General features: G+C 35.3%; 1 protein-coding gene across 6 annotated transcripts in view; it reads left to right on the forward strand.

Moving 5' to 3' along the window:
• NAA35 (N-alpha-acetyltransferase 35, NatC auxiliary subunit) overlaps positions 1-19921 on the forward strand; it is a 105645-nt gene that overhangs the window by 70083 nt on the left and 15641 nt on the right. For all 6 annotated transcript variants that reach the window (XM_025984161.2, XM_072763325.1, XM_025984160.2 and 3 more), the window contains exons 12-14: positions 4393-4571; positions 8903-8962; positions 13351-13457. In XM_025984161.2, the coding sequence (XP_025839946.1) occupies positions 4393-4571; positions 8903-8962; positions 13351-13457 (346 nt within the window). The remainder of the gene's footprint in view (positions 1-4392; positions 4572-8902; positions 8963-13350; positions 13458-19921) is intronic.

Here is a 19921-nt window from a genome sequence, read left to right on the forward strand (position 1 = left end):
CATGCAGGGAGCCCAACGTGGGACTCGATCCCCCGTCTCCAGGATCATGCCCCGGGCTGAAGGTGGCACTAAACCACTGCCCTTCGGGTTATTTTAATAGAAGCCAGGCGAGGTAAATTGTGTAGTAGAGAAGATAAATGTAGGGCGGGGAAATGTTAGAGCAGTGTATTCCAGGAGGCGTGTGGGTGTGGTAAAACTTCTTGTAAGGTTTCATAGTTTATGTTGTCATGAAACCAGATACAAACTCCTGCCTGGTTTTTAGCCTCTTTCCTGTACAATTATTCTCTGTTCTGAGCAACTTCTTCAGTCTCTCTTATCTCAGCTTTTCTGTTTGTCTCTGCTCAGGCAGGTTGTTATGTCTGTACAGGATAGTTACAGTGTTCTTATGTATGAGATTCAGCAACAGCTGAGACTTAAAAATAGTTACTAGGAATAACTTTAACCATTAACAAGGATTAGGTCCAGAGAGGTGTTTGTAGGGGGGTGATTTAAGTATATGTGGAGAATGGAGAGAAACATACAGTTACCTTCTAACTTTATGCAGAGGGACTTTGTCCCCATTCTGTTTATATGCATGTATTTTTACTTCCTAAGTTTGGAGAAACTATGATTCGGAAAATTGGAGCTCCTCATGGAAAAAAGCAAAGGGACCATATTCTGTCCTCTAGGCCTTTGATATGCTTGGAATATTTTTCCTGACCAGTGTTTTGCTAACTTATCATTTGAGTCTTTCCTTAGATTTCACTTCTTATCAGTCTTTCATCTAATTTTTCCATGGATTAGATGGTCATGTTACATCCTGAGCTTATCCACAGTGAATTAAAGTTGCTTGTTGTATTTGTCTAGACTAGTGTTTCTCAACTGGGGCCTCCCAGGGACATTTGGCAATGTCTGGACCCATTTCTGGTTTTCATAGTTAAGGGGATGCTACTGGCATCTAGCGGGTGTAGGTCAGGAATGCTGCTTATAAACCCCTGTAGTCTGTAGGACAGCTGAATTCGTTTTACATGTTAATGCTGTTTTATGTTGCTTTCTTTTTTTAATTTATTTCAGAGAGAGTACCTGTGTGAGGAGGGGAAGGGGGAGAAGGAGAGAGAGAATCTCAAGCAGATTCTGTGCTAAGCATGGAGCCCGACTTGGGGCTCATTCCCACAATCCTGATCATGACCTGAGCCAAAATCAAGAGTCAGAGGCATAACCAATCAGGCAACCTTTTATGTTACATGTTTAAATTCGTACAAAAATGTAGAATATATTTGATACCCATCTCCCATTAATATTTACTTTTCATGGTAATATAGATTTTCATGAGTAGCTGTATCTTCTATTTATGGTTTAAAGCCTTAAGATATGTCTATTAAGATTAAGAGAATATTTCTGGGTAATACTTTTAGATGAAAATTAGAGTGCTTTCAGGGAAAATAAAGATAATATAGTATTTGAGTATTTAGATTCTGTGCATTTATCATTAAAGCCCAAAATGTATTCATATTGGTATAGTAAAGAAGCTTCTTACAGAATCCTCGTTGCAACACTTACCTTAAATGAAAGGTTATAAATCAGAAATTCAGACTGTTTTATACTGGTAACAGTCTTTCATTTTATTTTGAGTATGAAATCTTGTCATTCACAAAACATGTATCCAGTGTCTTTTATGAGCCAGGCATTTAGGTGTTCAGGACACAAGCCAGTTCTGTTCTTTCAAAAGAGCGGAGGGAGAATTCATGTAATCCCACATGGATAGTGTAGCAGTATATATACACAGTACTCAGGGGGTTCCAAGCATAAGAGGGAATCCAAGCTATAGTAGGTCTCTCAGGCTAAGAATAGGTGTAGACTTTATAGGCAGAGCAAATAGTGAATAAATAAAGAGGCATAAGAGAGCATGATACTTGTAAGTCAGTGGGCTTGGTTATAGCTTAGGTGCTTAGGAAATGGAGCATGTTTAAAGGTGACTCAGAAAAAAGTTAAAACTGTGACTCTCATACAGATATAAAAATGAATATGTTTTTTGGATTTTGTTGAAGTCAGTGAAATAACTAGACATGAAGTTTTAAAACATTCAAAGTTAGGGGAGCTTGGGTGGCTCAGTCAGTTAAGCATCTGCCTTTGGCTCAGGTCATGATCAAGGGTCCTGGGATCAAACCTCATGTCAGGCTCTTTGGTTGTTGGGGAGCCTGCTTCTTGCTCTGCCCCTCCCCCTCGCTTGTGTATGTTCTCTCTCTTTTTCTCTCTTTGTCTTTCATTCTCTCACACTCTCTCTCAAATAAATAAAAATCTTTTAAAATTTTTTCAAATTTACCTGGAGCATTGGAATATTGAAATTATATGTGGAGGCAAAACTCTTCTGTAGAGTTGGGAGGAAGTCAGGTGAATCTCTGTCAGGACAGAATTTGCATGTCTTCTGTTAGTTACCTAAAGTTTATAGATTTGTAAAATAGCTGCCTTGAATCAATCTGACAGTGCATAGTTTTTCGTTGGAGTACAGATTTTTTTTTTTCTATAGGAGTGTCAGGAATTTTAAAGTACCATCCAGTGCCTTAGCAGTGATCTTGTACTGTATAAAATAGGGAACCAACAAAATTTTTGGATTAGTGGAATGAAATCACATTGTTATTTAGATAAAACAATTGAGATGGCAGTGTACAGAATTAATTAAGGAGGGAGTATTCAGCTTAGGGGAATGAGTTAGGCTTTTGCAATGACAGTATAAGTGAAGGGGGGTGGTCAGTGGATGTTAGGATGTAGAATACTTTTAAGACTTATGCACTGAATAAATCAGACAAGGTTTCTGGCCTAAGCAATTGCAAGGGCTGTCAGTCATTTTATTGAGAAAGGGAATATAAGGAATATAAGGAGAAGCAGTGTTTGGGACAAGATAATGGTAGTTTTTAGACATGTGCCTTTTGAGATGATATAGGGTACCAAGGTAGAAATGTCCATTATGCAGTTAGAATTCAGGTTTGGAGCCCAGAAGGAGGATTCTGGGCTAATGATTTTAGCCTGGAAAACATGAGTGAAATTGGAATTTATATAAGAATAAATAACTTCAACCAGGGAGGACTTAAGTACACAGAAGAAGAAGAAGACCAAGAACCTAAGGGGGCATCTTTATTTGTTTGATCTTTAGGAATAATTACATATATCACAAGAGCATTATTATAATTTGGTTAAATACCAGTCTTTTCATTCTTAATAATGACACCTGCTTAACTTAACTTTTTTTAGGGGGGGAGGATCTGAGGGAGAGAATCTTAAGCAGGCCCCACACCCAGAGTGGAGCCTGAGGCAGGGTTCACTCTGACAACCCTGATACCATGACGTGAGCTGAAATCAGGAGTTTTAATGCTTAACAGATTGAGCCACTCAGGCACCCCATACTTAGCTCTTAATTTTATCTTTCAGTAACATCTGAAGCCATTTTATTTATTTTTGGTTTATAGCCTCTTTGTAGTATAATGAGAACCTCAATTCCCAGATTCTTAATCACTTCTCATTTCATATACTTGTTCATTTTATTTTTTTTTTATTTTTTTATTTTTTTAATTTATTTATTTATGATAGTCACACACAGAGAGAGAGAGAGAGGCAGAGACACAGGCAGAGGGAGAAGCAGGCTCCATGCACCGGGAGCCTGACGTGGGATTCCATCCCGGGTCTCCAGGATCGCGCCCTGGGCCAAAGGCAGGCGCTAAACCGCTGCGCCACCCAGGGATCCCTGCTTGTTCATTTTAGATTTCAAATTGAGAGAAACTTACTTTGGAGTCTTGCACTAGTGTGAAAAGTGAGGTCACAGTGGACAGAGTGTGGGAAAGAGGAGATCACCCTTAGGTCTCTTGTAAAAGGTTATTTATATTTTAAAGCACTCTTCTATAATTAATGTCAGTACCAAATGTATTCCAGACTCATGAGGGTGGGGCATGGACTGTTCTCTGTTTTACATTATTATGTAACTGAGTTTGAGTTGATTATACTGTTAAGTGATTGAAGGGAAGACATCCCATTTTACCTTTTTCTCTGCAATCTCATGGTTTTCTCATGAGATGGTTAATCTCATGGTTACAGCATTGCTTTTTTTTTTTTTTTAAGGAAATATATTCACTTTTTTGGTCCCACTTTTAGCTTATGGTTAATTTTAGCAACCCTTTTCTGTCACTGTTATCAGTTCCATGTAGGTGGGAAGTACAATTTTTAGGCTATTAAATCTGTTTATCTCGTTTTTTTTAAATGCACATGTATAGATGTTTGTAAACTATAAAATTCATTTAGACAATACTGTGACAAGAATTTGAAGATGCTTTTGAAATTGGCGTTTCTCTTTTTATATTTCTTAGTATTTGAGATTTAAGATGCAGTGAAGCATTGAAAATCTTCCTTATTTTTCCTTTTTAGATCATCCAATTATGATGGGTTTTGAGCCCCTTGTTAACCAGAGGCTACTTCCACCTACCTTCCCTCGATATGCAAAAATAATTAAAAGGGAAGAAATGGTCAACTATTTTGCAAGATTGATAGATAGAATAAAAACTGTTTGTGAAGTGGTCAATTTAACAAATTTGCATTGTATCCTGGTAAGTACAAATCTCTCTTCTGGAATATGATTTTGATTGAACAACAGAATAGTTTATCACTTTTTAGAAGCTGTCTCAGGTAAATAATATTGCTTACTTATTTTCCTTGATAGCCGGGAATTAAGTGTTGTGTGTGTGTTGTCTATTTGTTTCTATTTAATCTTCATAAGGATTGTATATTATCCATCTTAGAGATTAAAAAACTAAAGTTTAGATAATTCACCCAAGTTTTAAGAATGGGGATTTAAACCCTGGATTCTATCTTCAAAACTTTTTATACATAAATATGCGTGTGGGTGTGTGTGGGTGTGTACACATATATAGGCGTATCCATATATACATAAACACATAAATGTATACTTTTATACAAAAAAATAGATCATGTTGTTTGTAGCCTGCTTCTATCACTAATCTCTGTATCATGAATATCTTTCTTTTTATGTCAATGAGTACACATTTTTCTACATTATTTAAATAGCTACATGATATTCTATTGTAAGCATATATCACAGTTTTTTTCTAGTCCATTCATATGGAATTACGTTTAGGTCATTTTCAGTGTTTTACTGTTATAAACTACTAAAATGAGCATCTCTGTAGGTGAACCTTCATATTGTCTGCTTCCTTCTTCCTTAAGGTAAATTCCCAAACCATGAAGTTGCTGGGTGAAAGAGTATATACATTTTTACATATTTTTGGTTAATCTTCTGCATAGATTAAAGTACAAAAAAGCAATGTCTATAAAGGTTACGAAGGTAGAAGATATGCAAAATAATACTGTTGTTATTTAGACATAATTACACTAATTTATTTCATACAATTTTGCATAGAGGCAGATAATTCCCAGCCCATGTCATTTTCTCTGTGAGGTTTTCCTTGCTGGTTCCAGGTTGCTTCTGTACCTGGATTCCTTGAGCTGATGAAATACCTTGCTTACATTCCTAGAATTTGAGCATCAGCCTCTGAGATGTAGATGTTCAACAAAGATTTGTGCTTTTGTTTGTGCTCTTTCTTGTAATAACTTTATTTTGCCTTCTAATTCTTCGTCATTTAAGCCCAGCTTAAGTCTTCATTCCTTAGTGAAACTTTCATGATTGTATCTTTATTACCTCATTTCTGTTTGCTTTCTTTTTAGTAGTTTTGTTCTTATTCTGTCTTAAGAATCATAGAATCTTAAAGATAGGAAAGATCATAGACATAACCTAGTTCATTTTGCAGTTCATTGTACAGCTAAACAAAGTAAGAATTAGAGGGCTTGTTACCAAATTTAGATGATTGGTTAGTGGCATATGTGGAATTAGAATAGAGCCTTTAATCTTATGTCACATTCTTTTTGGATTCTTAATTGTTACATGAATATATATTTGTATTCAGATTAATTGTAGGATTTTAGAAGACCATCAGTGTGAATTGGAATAAGAGAAAATAATGCAACAGTTGGAATTTTCTCTTTTGGCAGAGGGTTATGGATTGCCTTGTCAGGGAGGTGAATGCTGAATGACACACACAATAAATAGAGGGGGCTGGGAGAGCCTGGCCTGGACTGCCAGCACTGAACATAAAGAGGGCATAGAAGGGGAAGAGTCTGGATCCCTGGAACAGTTGGGACAGGAATAGGTGGTGGTAGTGGGGGAATGTGGCTAAGGCCAAGAATTGAGAAGATTAAAGTTAGAGAAGAGAGGGGACCAAATATTTGATGGTTTTGCATAAGAAAAGTGTTACGATTAGGATAAAGTACCAGATTATAAAGTGTGCTTATATCCAAGATAAATCATCTCTGGAAAATTGGGAATGGACATGAGCACACACACTGAAAAAGAAGTAAACAGGAAAAATGTACAATCTTACTAGTAATTGAAGAAATGCAATTTATAACAACTTGATTGAAAAGTACAGTAATACTTAATCTTGATGGAGGGAAATAGTTGTCCTACTGTACTTCTGTGGCTGTGGCTCTCAAAAGTCTTAAAAATGTATATATCCTGATCCAGCAACTCCCATTCTAGAGATTTAGCATTAAGAAAATCATCGGAAAAAAAAAAAAGAAAATCATCTAAGATATATGCAAAGATGAACTAAAGAGGTATTTGGTTCATCATCATTTGTAATCTTGAAAAACTAAAAACAGGAACGCCTGGGTGGCTCAGCAGTTGAGCGTCTGCCTTCGGCTCCGGGTGTGATCTTGGAGTTATGGGATTGAGTCCCACATTGGGCTCACTGCATGGAGCCTGCTTCTCCCTCTGCCTATGTCTCTGCCTCTCTCTTTCTGTGTGAAAGAATGAATAAATAAAATCTTAAAAAAAAAAGAAAACGAAAAAAACTGAAAACAGTTTAAATGCCCACTACTGACACTACCATCCTATGTATAGTATGTGTAGAATATATGCCATATTGACAAAGGCGCCTGCCTTTGGCCCGGGACGCGATCCTGGAGTCCCGGGATCCAGTCCCGCATTGGGCTCCCGGCATGGAGCCTGCTTCTCCCTCTGCCTGTGTCTCTGCCTCTCTCTCTCTCTCTCTCTCTCTCTCTGTGTGTCTATCATAAATAAATAAATAAATCTTAAAAAAAAAAAAAAGAAACTGAATTAACAATTTGCAGCCATATAGAGACGACATGGTGTAAGGGACCAGAGAGAGTAGACATAGGGAGATAAATTAAGAAACCATACTGCAGTCCAAGGGAGAGAGTTAGAAGGACTTCTAACTTGAGTTAGAAGGATGGCAGGGAGATGATGTGGCTTGTCAGAGTTCAAACTGTGTATGAACAAAAATTGATAGCTTGTTGTTGGTGAATTAAATATGGGGCATGAGAGAGCTCTCAGGAAGGTCTCTGAATTTCCAACTGGCAAATCTTGATACGTTCTGATGCTGTTCAAATGGGGAAACTCTCAAAGACCTTTAGTCAGCTGAGAGTCGTAATGAAGCTGAATTTGAGGTGCCTTTGAGATATTTATGCAGAGATATTGAATAGATACTATATGGATAGAGTTTAGAAATCAGTGCTAGATATGTAATTTTGGTTATATCAAAGCATGAGTGTGGAGAAGATTGTAAGGGGAAAAGCATATAGCTTGAGAAAAGAAAATAATCTGGAACTAAACCTTGAACCCCAGAGCAGACCCGAGAAGTGGCCACAAAGGAAGAAACTCATGAAAGGTTTTATTTTACCAGAATGAAGTCCTGTCAAATACTGCTGAGAGGTCAGATGAAAGAAGTGAATAAGGTCCACAACAAATGTTGGTTTGATGTGGTATTAGAGGACCGTGATGACTAGAGCAAAAAACTAGACTAGCATGTGTTGATGAGGAGGGGCCTTTGGATAGAGACGGTTCAGTCAACTCCTTCAGAAAGTTTAGCTGAGAAGGGAGCAGTGGAGAGAGAAATGTGGAGCATGTAACAGTTTCTTTTTCAAACTGGAGGAGATTGACGACATAAATATAAATGGGAGGATCTGGAATAAAGGGAGAACTTAAATATCTAGATAAGGATGGATTATTGACAATGTGTAATGTTCCTGAAAAGAATAGAAGGAATGGAGTCTGTAATACAAATAGAGGGCTTCCGTTGTTGAAGCAGGCAAGGAAAGAAGCGGAGTACAAATGTTAGATAACGTTTAGAGCCAGAAGTGGAGGGATTTCCTGTTGGTAGATGACTTAATTTTTTTTTGCAATGTTAAGTGGGAGGACATCTATACTAGAGAACATTTACTTTGAGAAGTGTGAGCAGAGTATAAAAGTTAATTGTGAAAAAAGTGAATTGACTAGAGAAATTTGGTAAGTTTTAGAAGAGCACTCATTTAAATTGAGGATCATGAGTCTGGAAAATACAGAAAAATATGAAAATGATAAATAACTACTATTATCTACAGAAGTTAACATTGTAGTATATTTTCTTACCTTTTTTCTTTTATCTATGTATAAACCCATATATAGTTTTCTAAGCATATCTTTTGGATGTCAGAAGAATCAGGAACAGTTACATGAATCCACTTGGCCTGGTTACTTGGTATTTATTTCTGTGAAGTAGGAAGTAAACCTCTGCTGTCAGCAAATTATTATTAATGCTATTATTTTCATAGTGTGCAAATTTAATACTGGTATCCACACAGTTGTACTTTTGGTCAGTTAATAAAAAGTTAGTCTCAAAAATCATCCATTGTCCCATTGATACAATTAAGACAATTCCTATAGAAATGATCCTTAGCGCTTTGTCCTATTTTAACTCTGGTAGTATATGATTTTCAGAATTCTGACAAAAATTACATGTTATATACAAACATTTCCAGCTTTTATTAAATCTGTTAATGACATTATTTTTTCTCTGTGTATCAGGATTTTTTCTGTGAATTTAGTGAACAATCACCTTGTGTTCTTTCAAGATCTCTATTGCAAGTGAGTTCTATATAGTATTGTAATACTTTTTTAAACATCAAATTTTATGTTAACATTGTTTTATTGATTGCTGGAACAAAAGTAGATGCTTTTAAAGGATATTCAACAACAAACAAACAAACAAACAAAAAAAGGATATTCAACAGTTAATGTTACATTTTTGTGATTAGAAGTATTGGAGGCATTCATCATGATCATATCCTGGGCTGTAAAACAAACCTTAATTTCAAAACGATTAAAATCATACAAAGTATGCTCTCTATTTTGGACTTAAACTGGTAAATCAGTAACAAAGATTTTTGGAATTTTCAGTATATTTGGAAATTAACACATTTCTAAGCAAAACTCGTGAGCCAAAGAGGAGATCTTGAGGATAATTACAAAATATTTTGAACTGAATGAAAATGAAAATATAACCTACAGAATCTTTGGGATATAATTGAGGAAGTGCTTTGAGGAAAATTTATAAAATTAAATGTTTATATGAGAAAAAGAAGGTGGTCACCAGTGGGATTGGAGTTTGGGGGGGATGGGTGACATAGGTGAAGGGGATTAAGAGGTACAGACTTCCAGTTATAAAATAAATAAGTCACAGGGATGAAGAGTACCTCATGGGACTATAGTCAAAAATATTGTAATGACTTTGGTGACGATGGTTAACTACACTTACCATGGTGAGAATTTTACAGTGTATAAAATTATTGAATCACTGTGTTTGTACACCTGAAACTAATTATAATACTGTATGTTAGCTATACTTGAGTTAAAAATTTTTTAAAAGAAAAGCCTGAATAATTTAAGCTTCTACTTAAAAAAAAAAAAAAAAAAAGAAAAGCAAATGAAACTCAAAGCAAGCAGAAGAAAGGAAATACCAAAGATAAAAGCAGAAATCAGTAAAATAGGAAACATTGATAAACAGTAAAGAAAATTGATGTAACCAAAAACTTAGTTCTTTTGAAAATATCAATAAAGGGGCTCCTGACTGGCTCAGTTAGAAGAGCATGTGACTCTTGATCTCCCATTGAATTCAAGCCCCCTGCTGGGTGTAGAGATTACTTAAATAAACAATACTTTAAAAATAACTGAGCCTTTAAAAAACAAAAAAAATATATCAATAAAATTGAAGAACCTCTAACCGGATAGAACAAGAAATAAAGAAGGTACAGATGAGCAGTATCAGGAATGAAAAAGAGTATTATTACTACAGTCCCCAAAAGGATATATGGGAAATATTCTAAACAACTCTTATGTCCATAAATTCAAAAACAGAGATGAAATGGACCAGTTTCTTGAAGGACACTACCAAAACTCACAAAGATAGAACTTGAATGATCTTGTATCTATTAAAGAAATTGAATTCAGAATTCATAGCTTAAAACTTTCCAACAAAGAAAATTCCAGGTCAATTCTATACAATCTCTTCCGGAAAATAGAAGAAACAATACTTATAAAGCCAGCAATATCTCAGTAGCAAAACCCAACAAAGACATTAAAGCATGGAAAATTTTAGACATATTATGAGCATAGATAGATAGAATAACCTTAAAGTATTATCATATTCAAATTCAGCAGTATATAAAAAAAGATAATATATCATGACCAAGTTGGTTTTATCCCAAGAATGCAAGCCTGGTTCAACATTCAAAAATCAGTTGGTGTAATCCACCATACAATCTAAAGTCTCAGCAGATTGAAGAAAAGCATTTGACATAAATCAGCACCCATTCATGATAAAAACTCTCAGCAAAACTAGGAATAGAAAAAAACTTCCTTAACCTGATAAAGGGTATATACAAAAAGTCTGTAGCTAACATCATGCTTAATGATGAAAGATTAAATCCTTTCTTCCTAAGATGGGGAGAAAAGAGTCCCACTCTTATTCAACATCGTACAGATAGTTCATGACTTAAGAGGGTTCAACTTATGATTATAAACTTTATGGATGATATGAAAGCACTATACATTTAGTAGAAACCATGCCCCATATTTTGAATTTTGATGTTTTCCTGGGCTAGCATTATGCAGTGTAATACTCTGTTATGATGCTGGTCATGATTAGCGAGCCACAACTCCCACTCAGCTACATGATCACAAGGGTAAACAACAGATATAACCATTCTGCTTTTCACTTTCACTATATTATTCAATAAATTACAGCAGATATTCACACTTCATTATCAAATAAGCTATGTGTCAGATGATTTTGCCCCCAGTAGGCCAATTTAAGTGCTCTGAGCATGTTTAAAGTAGTCTAGGCTAGGTATGATATTTAATATGTTAGATGTATTAAATAAATTCATTGCAACGTAGATTATTTTCAACTTACACTGGGTTTATTGGGACATAGTTGAGGGAGAGCTGTATTGGCAATTTTAGCCAGTGAAAAAAGGCAAAAAAACATACAGTTGAAAAAGGAAAAAATACTTTTTTTACAGACATTATTTTCTATATAAAATGTCAAGGAATCTACAAAGATGTTCCTAGACCAGATGGGTGCATTTAAGAAGAACACAGGAGATGAGATCAATATACAAAAAGCAGTTGTATTTCTATATATTTGTAATGAACAATGGGAAATCAAAAATTTAAAAACAGTACTATGTACAACACAAAAAACTAAATACTTATGTAGAAACTAACACCTATTTATAGAATCTGTATGCTAAAAAACTATGAAGTACTGGTTAAAGAAATCAAAAACCTAAATAAATGAAAAGATATATCTTGTTTATGGATTGGAAGACTTAATATTTCTAAAAAGTTAGTTCTTCCCAAAATTGATCTATAGATACAGAGCAGACTCAATCAGAATCATAGCGGGATTTTTGTAGATGTCAACTACTGATTCTAAAATTTATAAGGAAAGGCAGAAGAACTAGAATAGCCAAAACAGTGGTGCAAAAAAGAGCAAAGTTGGGGAACTCAACTACATGACTGCAGGAGAGGTATGGTTGCAAACCATTCTTTGTTGGCAAAATGGATCGGTGGAACCAAGAGGAAAGCCAATAAGTCTTATTCTTTAATCAGTCCTTTATTATATAGTACTGTATTATATATTTCTTTATTAGTTAACATGATCAACTGATCAGTTATTAAATGATCAGTTATTTTTGTCAAAACACAAAGGCAAATCAGTGGAGAAATGTATCCTTTTCAACAGTGGTCCAAGAACATTTGGACAGACATGCAAAAAAAGTTGACTCAGAATGCATCACAAATCTAAAATATAAGACTATAAAACTTTTACAAGAAAGGATAGGAGAAAATCTTTGTGACTTTAGAAAACAGAATACTTAGGTATGACATTAAAAACAATTCATAAAAATGATTAATTGATCAATTTAAAACTAATTCTGTGGAAGACCTTGTTAAGAAAATGAAAAGAGACTACAGAGTGGGAGAAAATACTTGCAAATCGATGTGAGGCAAAAGACTTGTATCATACAAAGAACTCTGTGAACACAGCAGTAAGAACAGACAACCCAGTTTTTAAGGGGCAGCAAATTTGAACACTTCAGTATGAAAACATACTGAACATAATTGGATTAGGGATATGCAAATTAAACCACAGTGAAATAACACTACCCACTCCTTGTGATATCTTTTAAAAAGAAAAACTGACAATACTAAGTGCTGGTGAGGATGTATTTACTGATAGGAATGTGAACTGCTACAGCCACTTTGTAAAACAATTTGTCAGATTCTTATAAAATTAAATATACAGATCCTACTCCTGCTTGATGTTTGCCTAACAAGTGAAATCCTATGATCTCCTGGAAACTTGTATGTAAATGTTTATACCTGTTTGGTTCATGATCACCCAAAACTGGAAACAATCCAAATGTGTTAGGAAATCAAGAAGGGCATAATATGGTAATTTTCTCCTTTGTTCATGGAGAAAATTAAATGTAAATTATTATTAAATAATACTTTAAATTTAATTATGAAATCTATTTTTCCAGTTTCAGAAAGTGTGTATGTATTCCCAGATGTTCATTAGAGAAAGATGATCAATTAATACTGGTAGCTATTTCCTGTTTCATAATTTATGAATCACCCTCTTATGTATTAGCTTATTTGACATATTCAGACTGGTCAGTTCATTTTGACTAGTTTACTATCACTACCCTTGACTTGGGAAATATTTTTTCTTGGACATTTGTTTATTTTCCTTCATCAGAATATATCTTAAATATGGGTTAATAAGTAATACCCATGTTAGAAATAGTGATTTATTTATTAATTGATTTCCATCAGGTTTTTATACTTTAATCTCTTCTGTATTCTCCAGTATTTATAAGAAGTGTGTTCATGTCACAGTAATGACAGTTATATATGTACAGTATGTCAAGTTGTGACAGCATTACTAATATATAATTTATTTTAAGACCACTTTCTTGGTGGATAACAAAAAAGTTTTTGGAACCCATCTCATGCAAGACATGGTGAAGGATGCACTTCGGTCTTTTGTCAGTCCTCCGGTGCTCTCCCCAAAGTAAGTACTGTAAGACTTTTTTATGGCATATGTATTTCTTAAAAGCTCCAATTCTCTGTGCTCCTTTATAGCCAAAGCATAAAAACTGCTATAATCAAATCCTCATATAAAAACCAAAAAACTCAGTCATATTAAAATTAATTTATTTCTGCTGCATATTATTTAGATTTAAACTAAGGTTTTTGTGAGGTTGACATTAGGCCCAGTATGAGAAGAAAACCTTGGAAAGAATTCTCAAATTCAGTAAGTTGCATTGATTCTTACTGCGTGCAAAGCAGTGTGTCAAGTAAGCACTTTGGGAATAATTCTAAAAAAAGCAAAATAAGGTCTCTTTTCAATGCTATGAGGCTGGATAAAAATTTAAAATGCAAAAAAAATGATCCTTAAATTAACAGAGCAGTGGCACCACTAGAAACATACTGCCATAAGAGGCTGGAAAGGATTTCATGCAGTAAGAAATCATCATCTGTGTTTGCATTTTGGAAAATGAGTAGAGCTTTTCCAAAGGGGAGGAAAGAAAGGTGTTATTATTCCTCAGCAAAAAAAAAAAAAAACAAAAACAAACCCAGCATGTCTGAAGACATGGGCATATGAATTATATGTTTTAAGAAGAGTTAGTGGTTCAGCATTCAATTTGTTGAATAAATCATGCCACATCTCACATAAAACTTTTTCCTCTCTTGAGTTTCTCAGAAGCAGATCCTGTGACCATTCATATAACCTTAGAAAGTATTCCAGGAAAAACCAGCAGGGTTGTGGGCAAGTGGGACATGAAAAGGAAGAAAACCACACAGAGATATACTTCATGGAAAGTAACTTTGGTTGGGTCCTGCCAGGGAGCTGTGGAGACAGTGTGGGTTGTACTCCAAGTTGTCCTTGTCAGGGACAAAACAAGGGAGGCCTGAGAATTTATCCACACACAAATCAGTTAAGGACTACCCCTGGGAGGAGGTAAACTCCCAGGCATTCAGTGTTTGTTATATTTCCTATTTCATTCACAGTAAAAGCCAAGTTCTTATGATTGATCCTAGGAGGCCCCATATGCTCTGGTCTAGACTCTTGTCCTGATACCTCTCTGGCTGCATCATCTCTTACCCCTCTCTGCTTATCTCTGCTTCAGCCACTTTGTCCTCCTTACTATTCTGGGAACATGCAGGCCAGGCCGGCTCTCATCCTACAGCCTTTACATAGAGTCTGGGGTGGAGGGCATTTTACTTGGAAATACCCAGGACTTGACCCCCTCACCACCTTTAAGTCTGTTAACTTCATCTCAGTGAGGACTGCTTTGGTTAAACTATTTAAAGAGTGTAGCCTCCATGCTGCCTCAGCCCGTCACTGCCTTTCTCTCTCCTGTAATGACTGTCTCCTTACATACTATACTGCATAATTTACTTCATTGTGTTTATGTCTGTATGTACCATACAAGTCTTCATTATATTTATTTCTTATTTCCCTCTCTACCTTCTCCTCCCATTCCCATTAGAATATAAACTCCAGAAGGTCAGGGCAGGTAGATCTAGCTTTTTGTTTACTAATGTACCATAGGTGCTTAGAACAGTGTCTACAATATGAGCTAGTCCAGCAAACTATAAATCTTTGTTGAATGAGAGAATAAGTAAATGGGAGTTGGATGGTTACAATAGTTTGGAGTTAGACTGGAGAATTTTGAGTGGTTTGGTAAAACTTGGTCTTTATAGTCTGTGGAAGTGCCCAGGTTTTTAGGAGGGAATTGGCATAGTATAGTATGCATTTTTTCATAGGAAACAAACTGGTAGTGATAATGGGGACAAAGTGGTGAGCTAGGTTAATTCGGCACTATAGGCAAGAAATGATGAAGGATTAAACCTTGAGAATATAAAGGAGAGGACAGATTGGAGGAGCATTGCAGAGGTAAAATTAATAAATGTGGCAACTGATTCAGCAGAGGAAGGAGAGGAATAAGAAGGTAACTAAGTTGCTTTAAAAATAAACCCAGAAGTTGGTTATATAAATAATATATGGTCATGTCTGAAAATTTAGACCGCATAAAATACAAAAAAGAATAAAATTCTCCTGAAATCTTACCTCTGAGATAACTGCATTTTGATGACAATCACTGTAAATGTCTTTATGATACACAGCTATATGATACACCTATGACTTTAAATAAATGTGATTACATTAAAAAGGCTGTTTTTATCATGAACTTTTAGTTATTTTTTGTGGATTGCTTGTTTAAAATAAAAGTTTTGGAGTATCTAGGTGGGTCAGTTTGTTAAGCGTCTGCCTTTGGCTCAGGTCTTGGTCTCACGTCAGGCTCACTGCTCAGTGGGGAGCCTGTTGTTCCTTCTCCCTCTGCCCCTGCCCCATGCTTGTGTTCTTTCTTCTCCTTCTCAAATAAATAAATCAGATTTTTAAAAAATAAAAATTTTATCAGAATGCCTGGGTGGCTCAGCGGTTGAGCCTTTAAAGGCAGACGCCTTTAGCTGAGGGTGTGATCCTGATCCCTGCAAGGAGCCTGCTTTCTCTCCCTTTGCCTGTGTCTCTGCCTCTCTCTCTGTGTCTCTCATGAATAAATAAAATCTTAAAGAAAAAAATTTTTCCACTCAAAGATAAATAAATCATGAATTTATGTTTCAGATTTCCTGATGTAGATCTAATTAACTCTTTTTAAATGGCTGCCAAATATAATATGAATGTATTCTATGGATTGAGGTTACTGGGTGGTGGAGGTATGTGTATTTTTAATAGATATTATCAGATTACATTCAGAAAGATTATAGCAATTTTTATTCCTATTAACAATACATGAGAGTGTACATTCCCTATATCCTGACCAGCAATAGGTGTTATCATTGTTTTGAATTTTTTCCATTGTGGTTGGCGGGGAGCAATATTTCATTGTTACTTTAATGTAAACATTTAATACAATATTTATTGTACATTTAGAAGTACTTTTCTATGAATTGTTTTTATCTTTTGCCTATTGACTTTTGTTAAGTGGTTCACTTTTTTTGGAGAATTTATATGAATTCCTTTAACATTATGAGTATATAATACACATTGCTATACAGTATTGCTCTTGATAATATACAGGAACTTACAAAATTACATTATTTTTCAATTCCTTTATCTGTGATAGGCATTGCAGCTTTTTTTTCCCTTAAGCTTTCTTTTGCATCAAAATTTTTGCTTTCTGTAAGGTAGTTTTTTCTACTTTATTTTGTCCTATATAACTTGTAGGTTTCTTGTTTAAAGTAAATCTCCCCAGTCCACAGGTTATGCCTTTAGTCACATATATATTTTTCCAAAGATTTTTATTTTATTCTTGTACATTTAAGATTTAAGTCTTCTGAATTCTTTTCCTATAAATGGTATGAAGATAGAAGTTCAACTTGATTTCCTTTTAGGTAGATAGCCAGTTGGGTGAACATCACTTACAATATAAACTGTCGTTTCCTACTGGATTAAAAGACCATCTTTATTTTACTTGAAAATCCTTTGTGTTTTGGGATTTATTTCAGATCTAATAATGATGTTTTTTATTACTGTGGCTTTGTCTTAAATTTTAATATGTTAAGACATGTCCTCTGGCAGCATTCTTTTTCAGGATTTTCTTGGCTCTTCCCTGGTTAACCCTTTGTCGGATGTGTGGTTTGCAAGTATTTTCTTCTGTAGGTTGCCTTTTCATGGTGAGCAGAAGCTTTTCCCTTTGACGTAATCCCACTGTTTATTTTTGCACTCATTGGCTTTGCTTTTGGTCCAAAACCAAAAAATCAGTGCTGCTAGCATCAGTGTGAAGAAGCTTATCACCTACACTTTATTCTGATACACAGTTTCAGGTTTTACATACAGAAGTGTTATGTTCTTAATACATTTGAGTCCATTTCTGTGTATGGTGTAAGAAAAGGTCCAGTGTAATTCTTTGACATGTGGCTATCATTACTAGTATTATTTATTGAAGAGACTGTCTTTTTTCTCCATTGTGTATTTTTGGCTTTTTTGTCAAAAATCAATTGATTGTACATGCTTTTTCCCCCCAGGCTCTCTATTCTGTTTTATTGATCTATGTCTCTTTTTATGCCAATACCATTCTGTTTTGATTACTGGAGCTTCTGTAGGATAGTTTGAAATCAGGGAGTGCGACACACTCCTTTGTTCTTTCTCCAGATGCTTTGGGTATTCAGGGTGTTCTGTGGTTCCATATAAATTTTAGGATTCTTTTCTCTATATCTGTAAAATGTGCTATTTGAATTTCAATAAGGATTGCATTGACTCCATAGATCACTTTGGGTAACATGGACATTTTAACAATATTCTTCCAACCCATAAGCACAGAATATCTTTCCATTTATTTATGTCTTCAGTTTCTTTAGTCAGTGTCTTACAGTTTTTCATTTATAGATCTTTCACCTCCTTGCTTAAATTTATTCCTAAGTATTTTATTCTTTTTGGTGCTATTATAAATGACATTGTTTTCTTAATTTCTCTGATAGTTACTGTTGTTGTATAGAAGTGCAATAGATTTTTGTGCCCTGCAACTTTACTAAATTTATTAGTTCTGACAGTTTTTTGGTGAAATCTTTAGGTTTTTTACAGATGTTATCTGCAAATGGAGAAAGTTAAAAGTTATTTTAAAATTTATAATTAAAGGGCAGCCCGGGTGGCTCAGCGGTTTAGCGCCGGCTTTGGCCCGGGGCGTGATCCTGGAGACCTGGGATCGAGTCCCATGTCGGGCTCCCTGCATGGAGCCTGCTTCTCCCTCTGCCTGTGTCTCTGCCCCTCTCTCTCTCTCTCTCTCTCTCTCTTTCTGTCTCTCATGAGTGAATAAATAAAATCTTTAAAAAAAAATAAATTTATGATATATCAAATACTCAGATGTATAAACTGACAGCTACCTATATTACCATCCACTTTAAGCAATATTTTTACTTGTTTTTTATAAATTCCCCTTTTGGAGAATCGATAAAATTTGATAAATACTTAATGTATATTCATGTTATCAGTTCCTTATGTAATAAATATAGTAAATTAGTACCTGTTATTGCCAGGCACCTTTCTGGGTTCTAGGGAAAAGGAGGACACACCTGCTAACAAGGAGCTTCCCATCTAGTGGGAGAGACTGAGCAGTAGACAAATACATAATGCAAGGTCATAAGTGCCTTGTAAAAAGATAAAAAGATAGATGGTTCTCTTAGCTGTGATAGTTGGAAGGCCTATTGCAAGTGGTGATACATGTGAGTGAACTGAAGGAGTGAGCCACACAGAATCCGGGGCGGGGTTGCTTCCTAACAGCGACATCTGAAAGTCCCAAGTAGCGTTGAACTTAAGTATCAAGGAACAGCTAATTTTAATGAATTAAATTATAAGAGGTAACATCTAAATCAGCAGTGAAGCTTTTTTGTCTTGAGACCTCTTTACATTTTAAAAGTTATTAAAGACCTAGATGGGTTTTGTTTATATAGGGTCATGGGTATTGCCACCTACTGTTTTAGAAATTAAAACAATACTTTAAAAAAATTACTAATTGTTTTAAGGTTACAGACCCATAATAACATTTTTATGGAAAATAACTTTTTAAGAAAAATTAGTGATAAAAGTGGCAGTTTTACATTTTTCCAAATCTGTTTTCTGTCTTAATAGAAGATAACTGGTTTATTTTGACCTGCTTTCAATCTGTTGTAATATCACACAGCATGTACTCTGGAAACAACCACTACACACTTGTGAGAGAATGAGTGCGAAAAGCAAATAACATCTTAATATGATTGTGAAAATAGTTTTGACCTGGTGCTCCCCCCGGAAGCATCCCAAGGTCATCATCTCCACCAGGGAGGGGAACCTGGGCCACATTTGGAGAACAGCAGCCTGCAATTTCAAATCATCCTCCCCCACCCCATCCTTTTCTCTCACTCTGGTCCTAGAGGTGACCACAGTACCACAGTTGTCTCACTTTTATAAATGCTTTTATACTTCACCCAAATATGTTTCTGGAAATAATACATCCATTTATTAGACATCACATAAATGTTGTCACACTGTATGTATCCTTTTCAACATGATTTTTTCATTCAACTTTAGGGTTTTGAAATCACCTAATTTGATCCATGCAGACTTACTTCATTCATTAAAATTCACACTTTGAACATGTTTTGTTTCTCTATAGTTGGACATTTAATTTGTTTCTAATTTATTACTGTTGAAACAGTGCTGAGGGTGCCTGGATCGCTCAGTTGGTTGGGCATCTGTTTAATTTCTCCTCAGGTCATGATCTTATTTGTGGTGGGGCCTGCTTGGGATTCACTCTCCCTCTCTCTCTCTGCCCTTCCCCCCACCCCTGTTTGTGCACTCTCTTTTCTCTCTCAAAAAAACACAGTGGTGCTATAGTGAACTTCTTTGAATATGTCTCCTTGTGCACATAGGCTGTATATACTTAGAACTGAAATTAATTGCTAATCATACACCATGTGCATCTTCAACTTTAC

The sequence above is a fragment of the Vulpes vulpes genome, chromosome 1, assembly GCF_048418805.1.
Source record: "Vulpes vulpes isolate BD-2025 chromosome 1, VulVul3, whole genome shotgun sequence".
Classification (NCBI taxonomy): Eukaryota; Metazoa; Chordata; class Mammalia; order Carnivora; family Canidae; genus Vulpes; species Vulpes vulpes.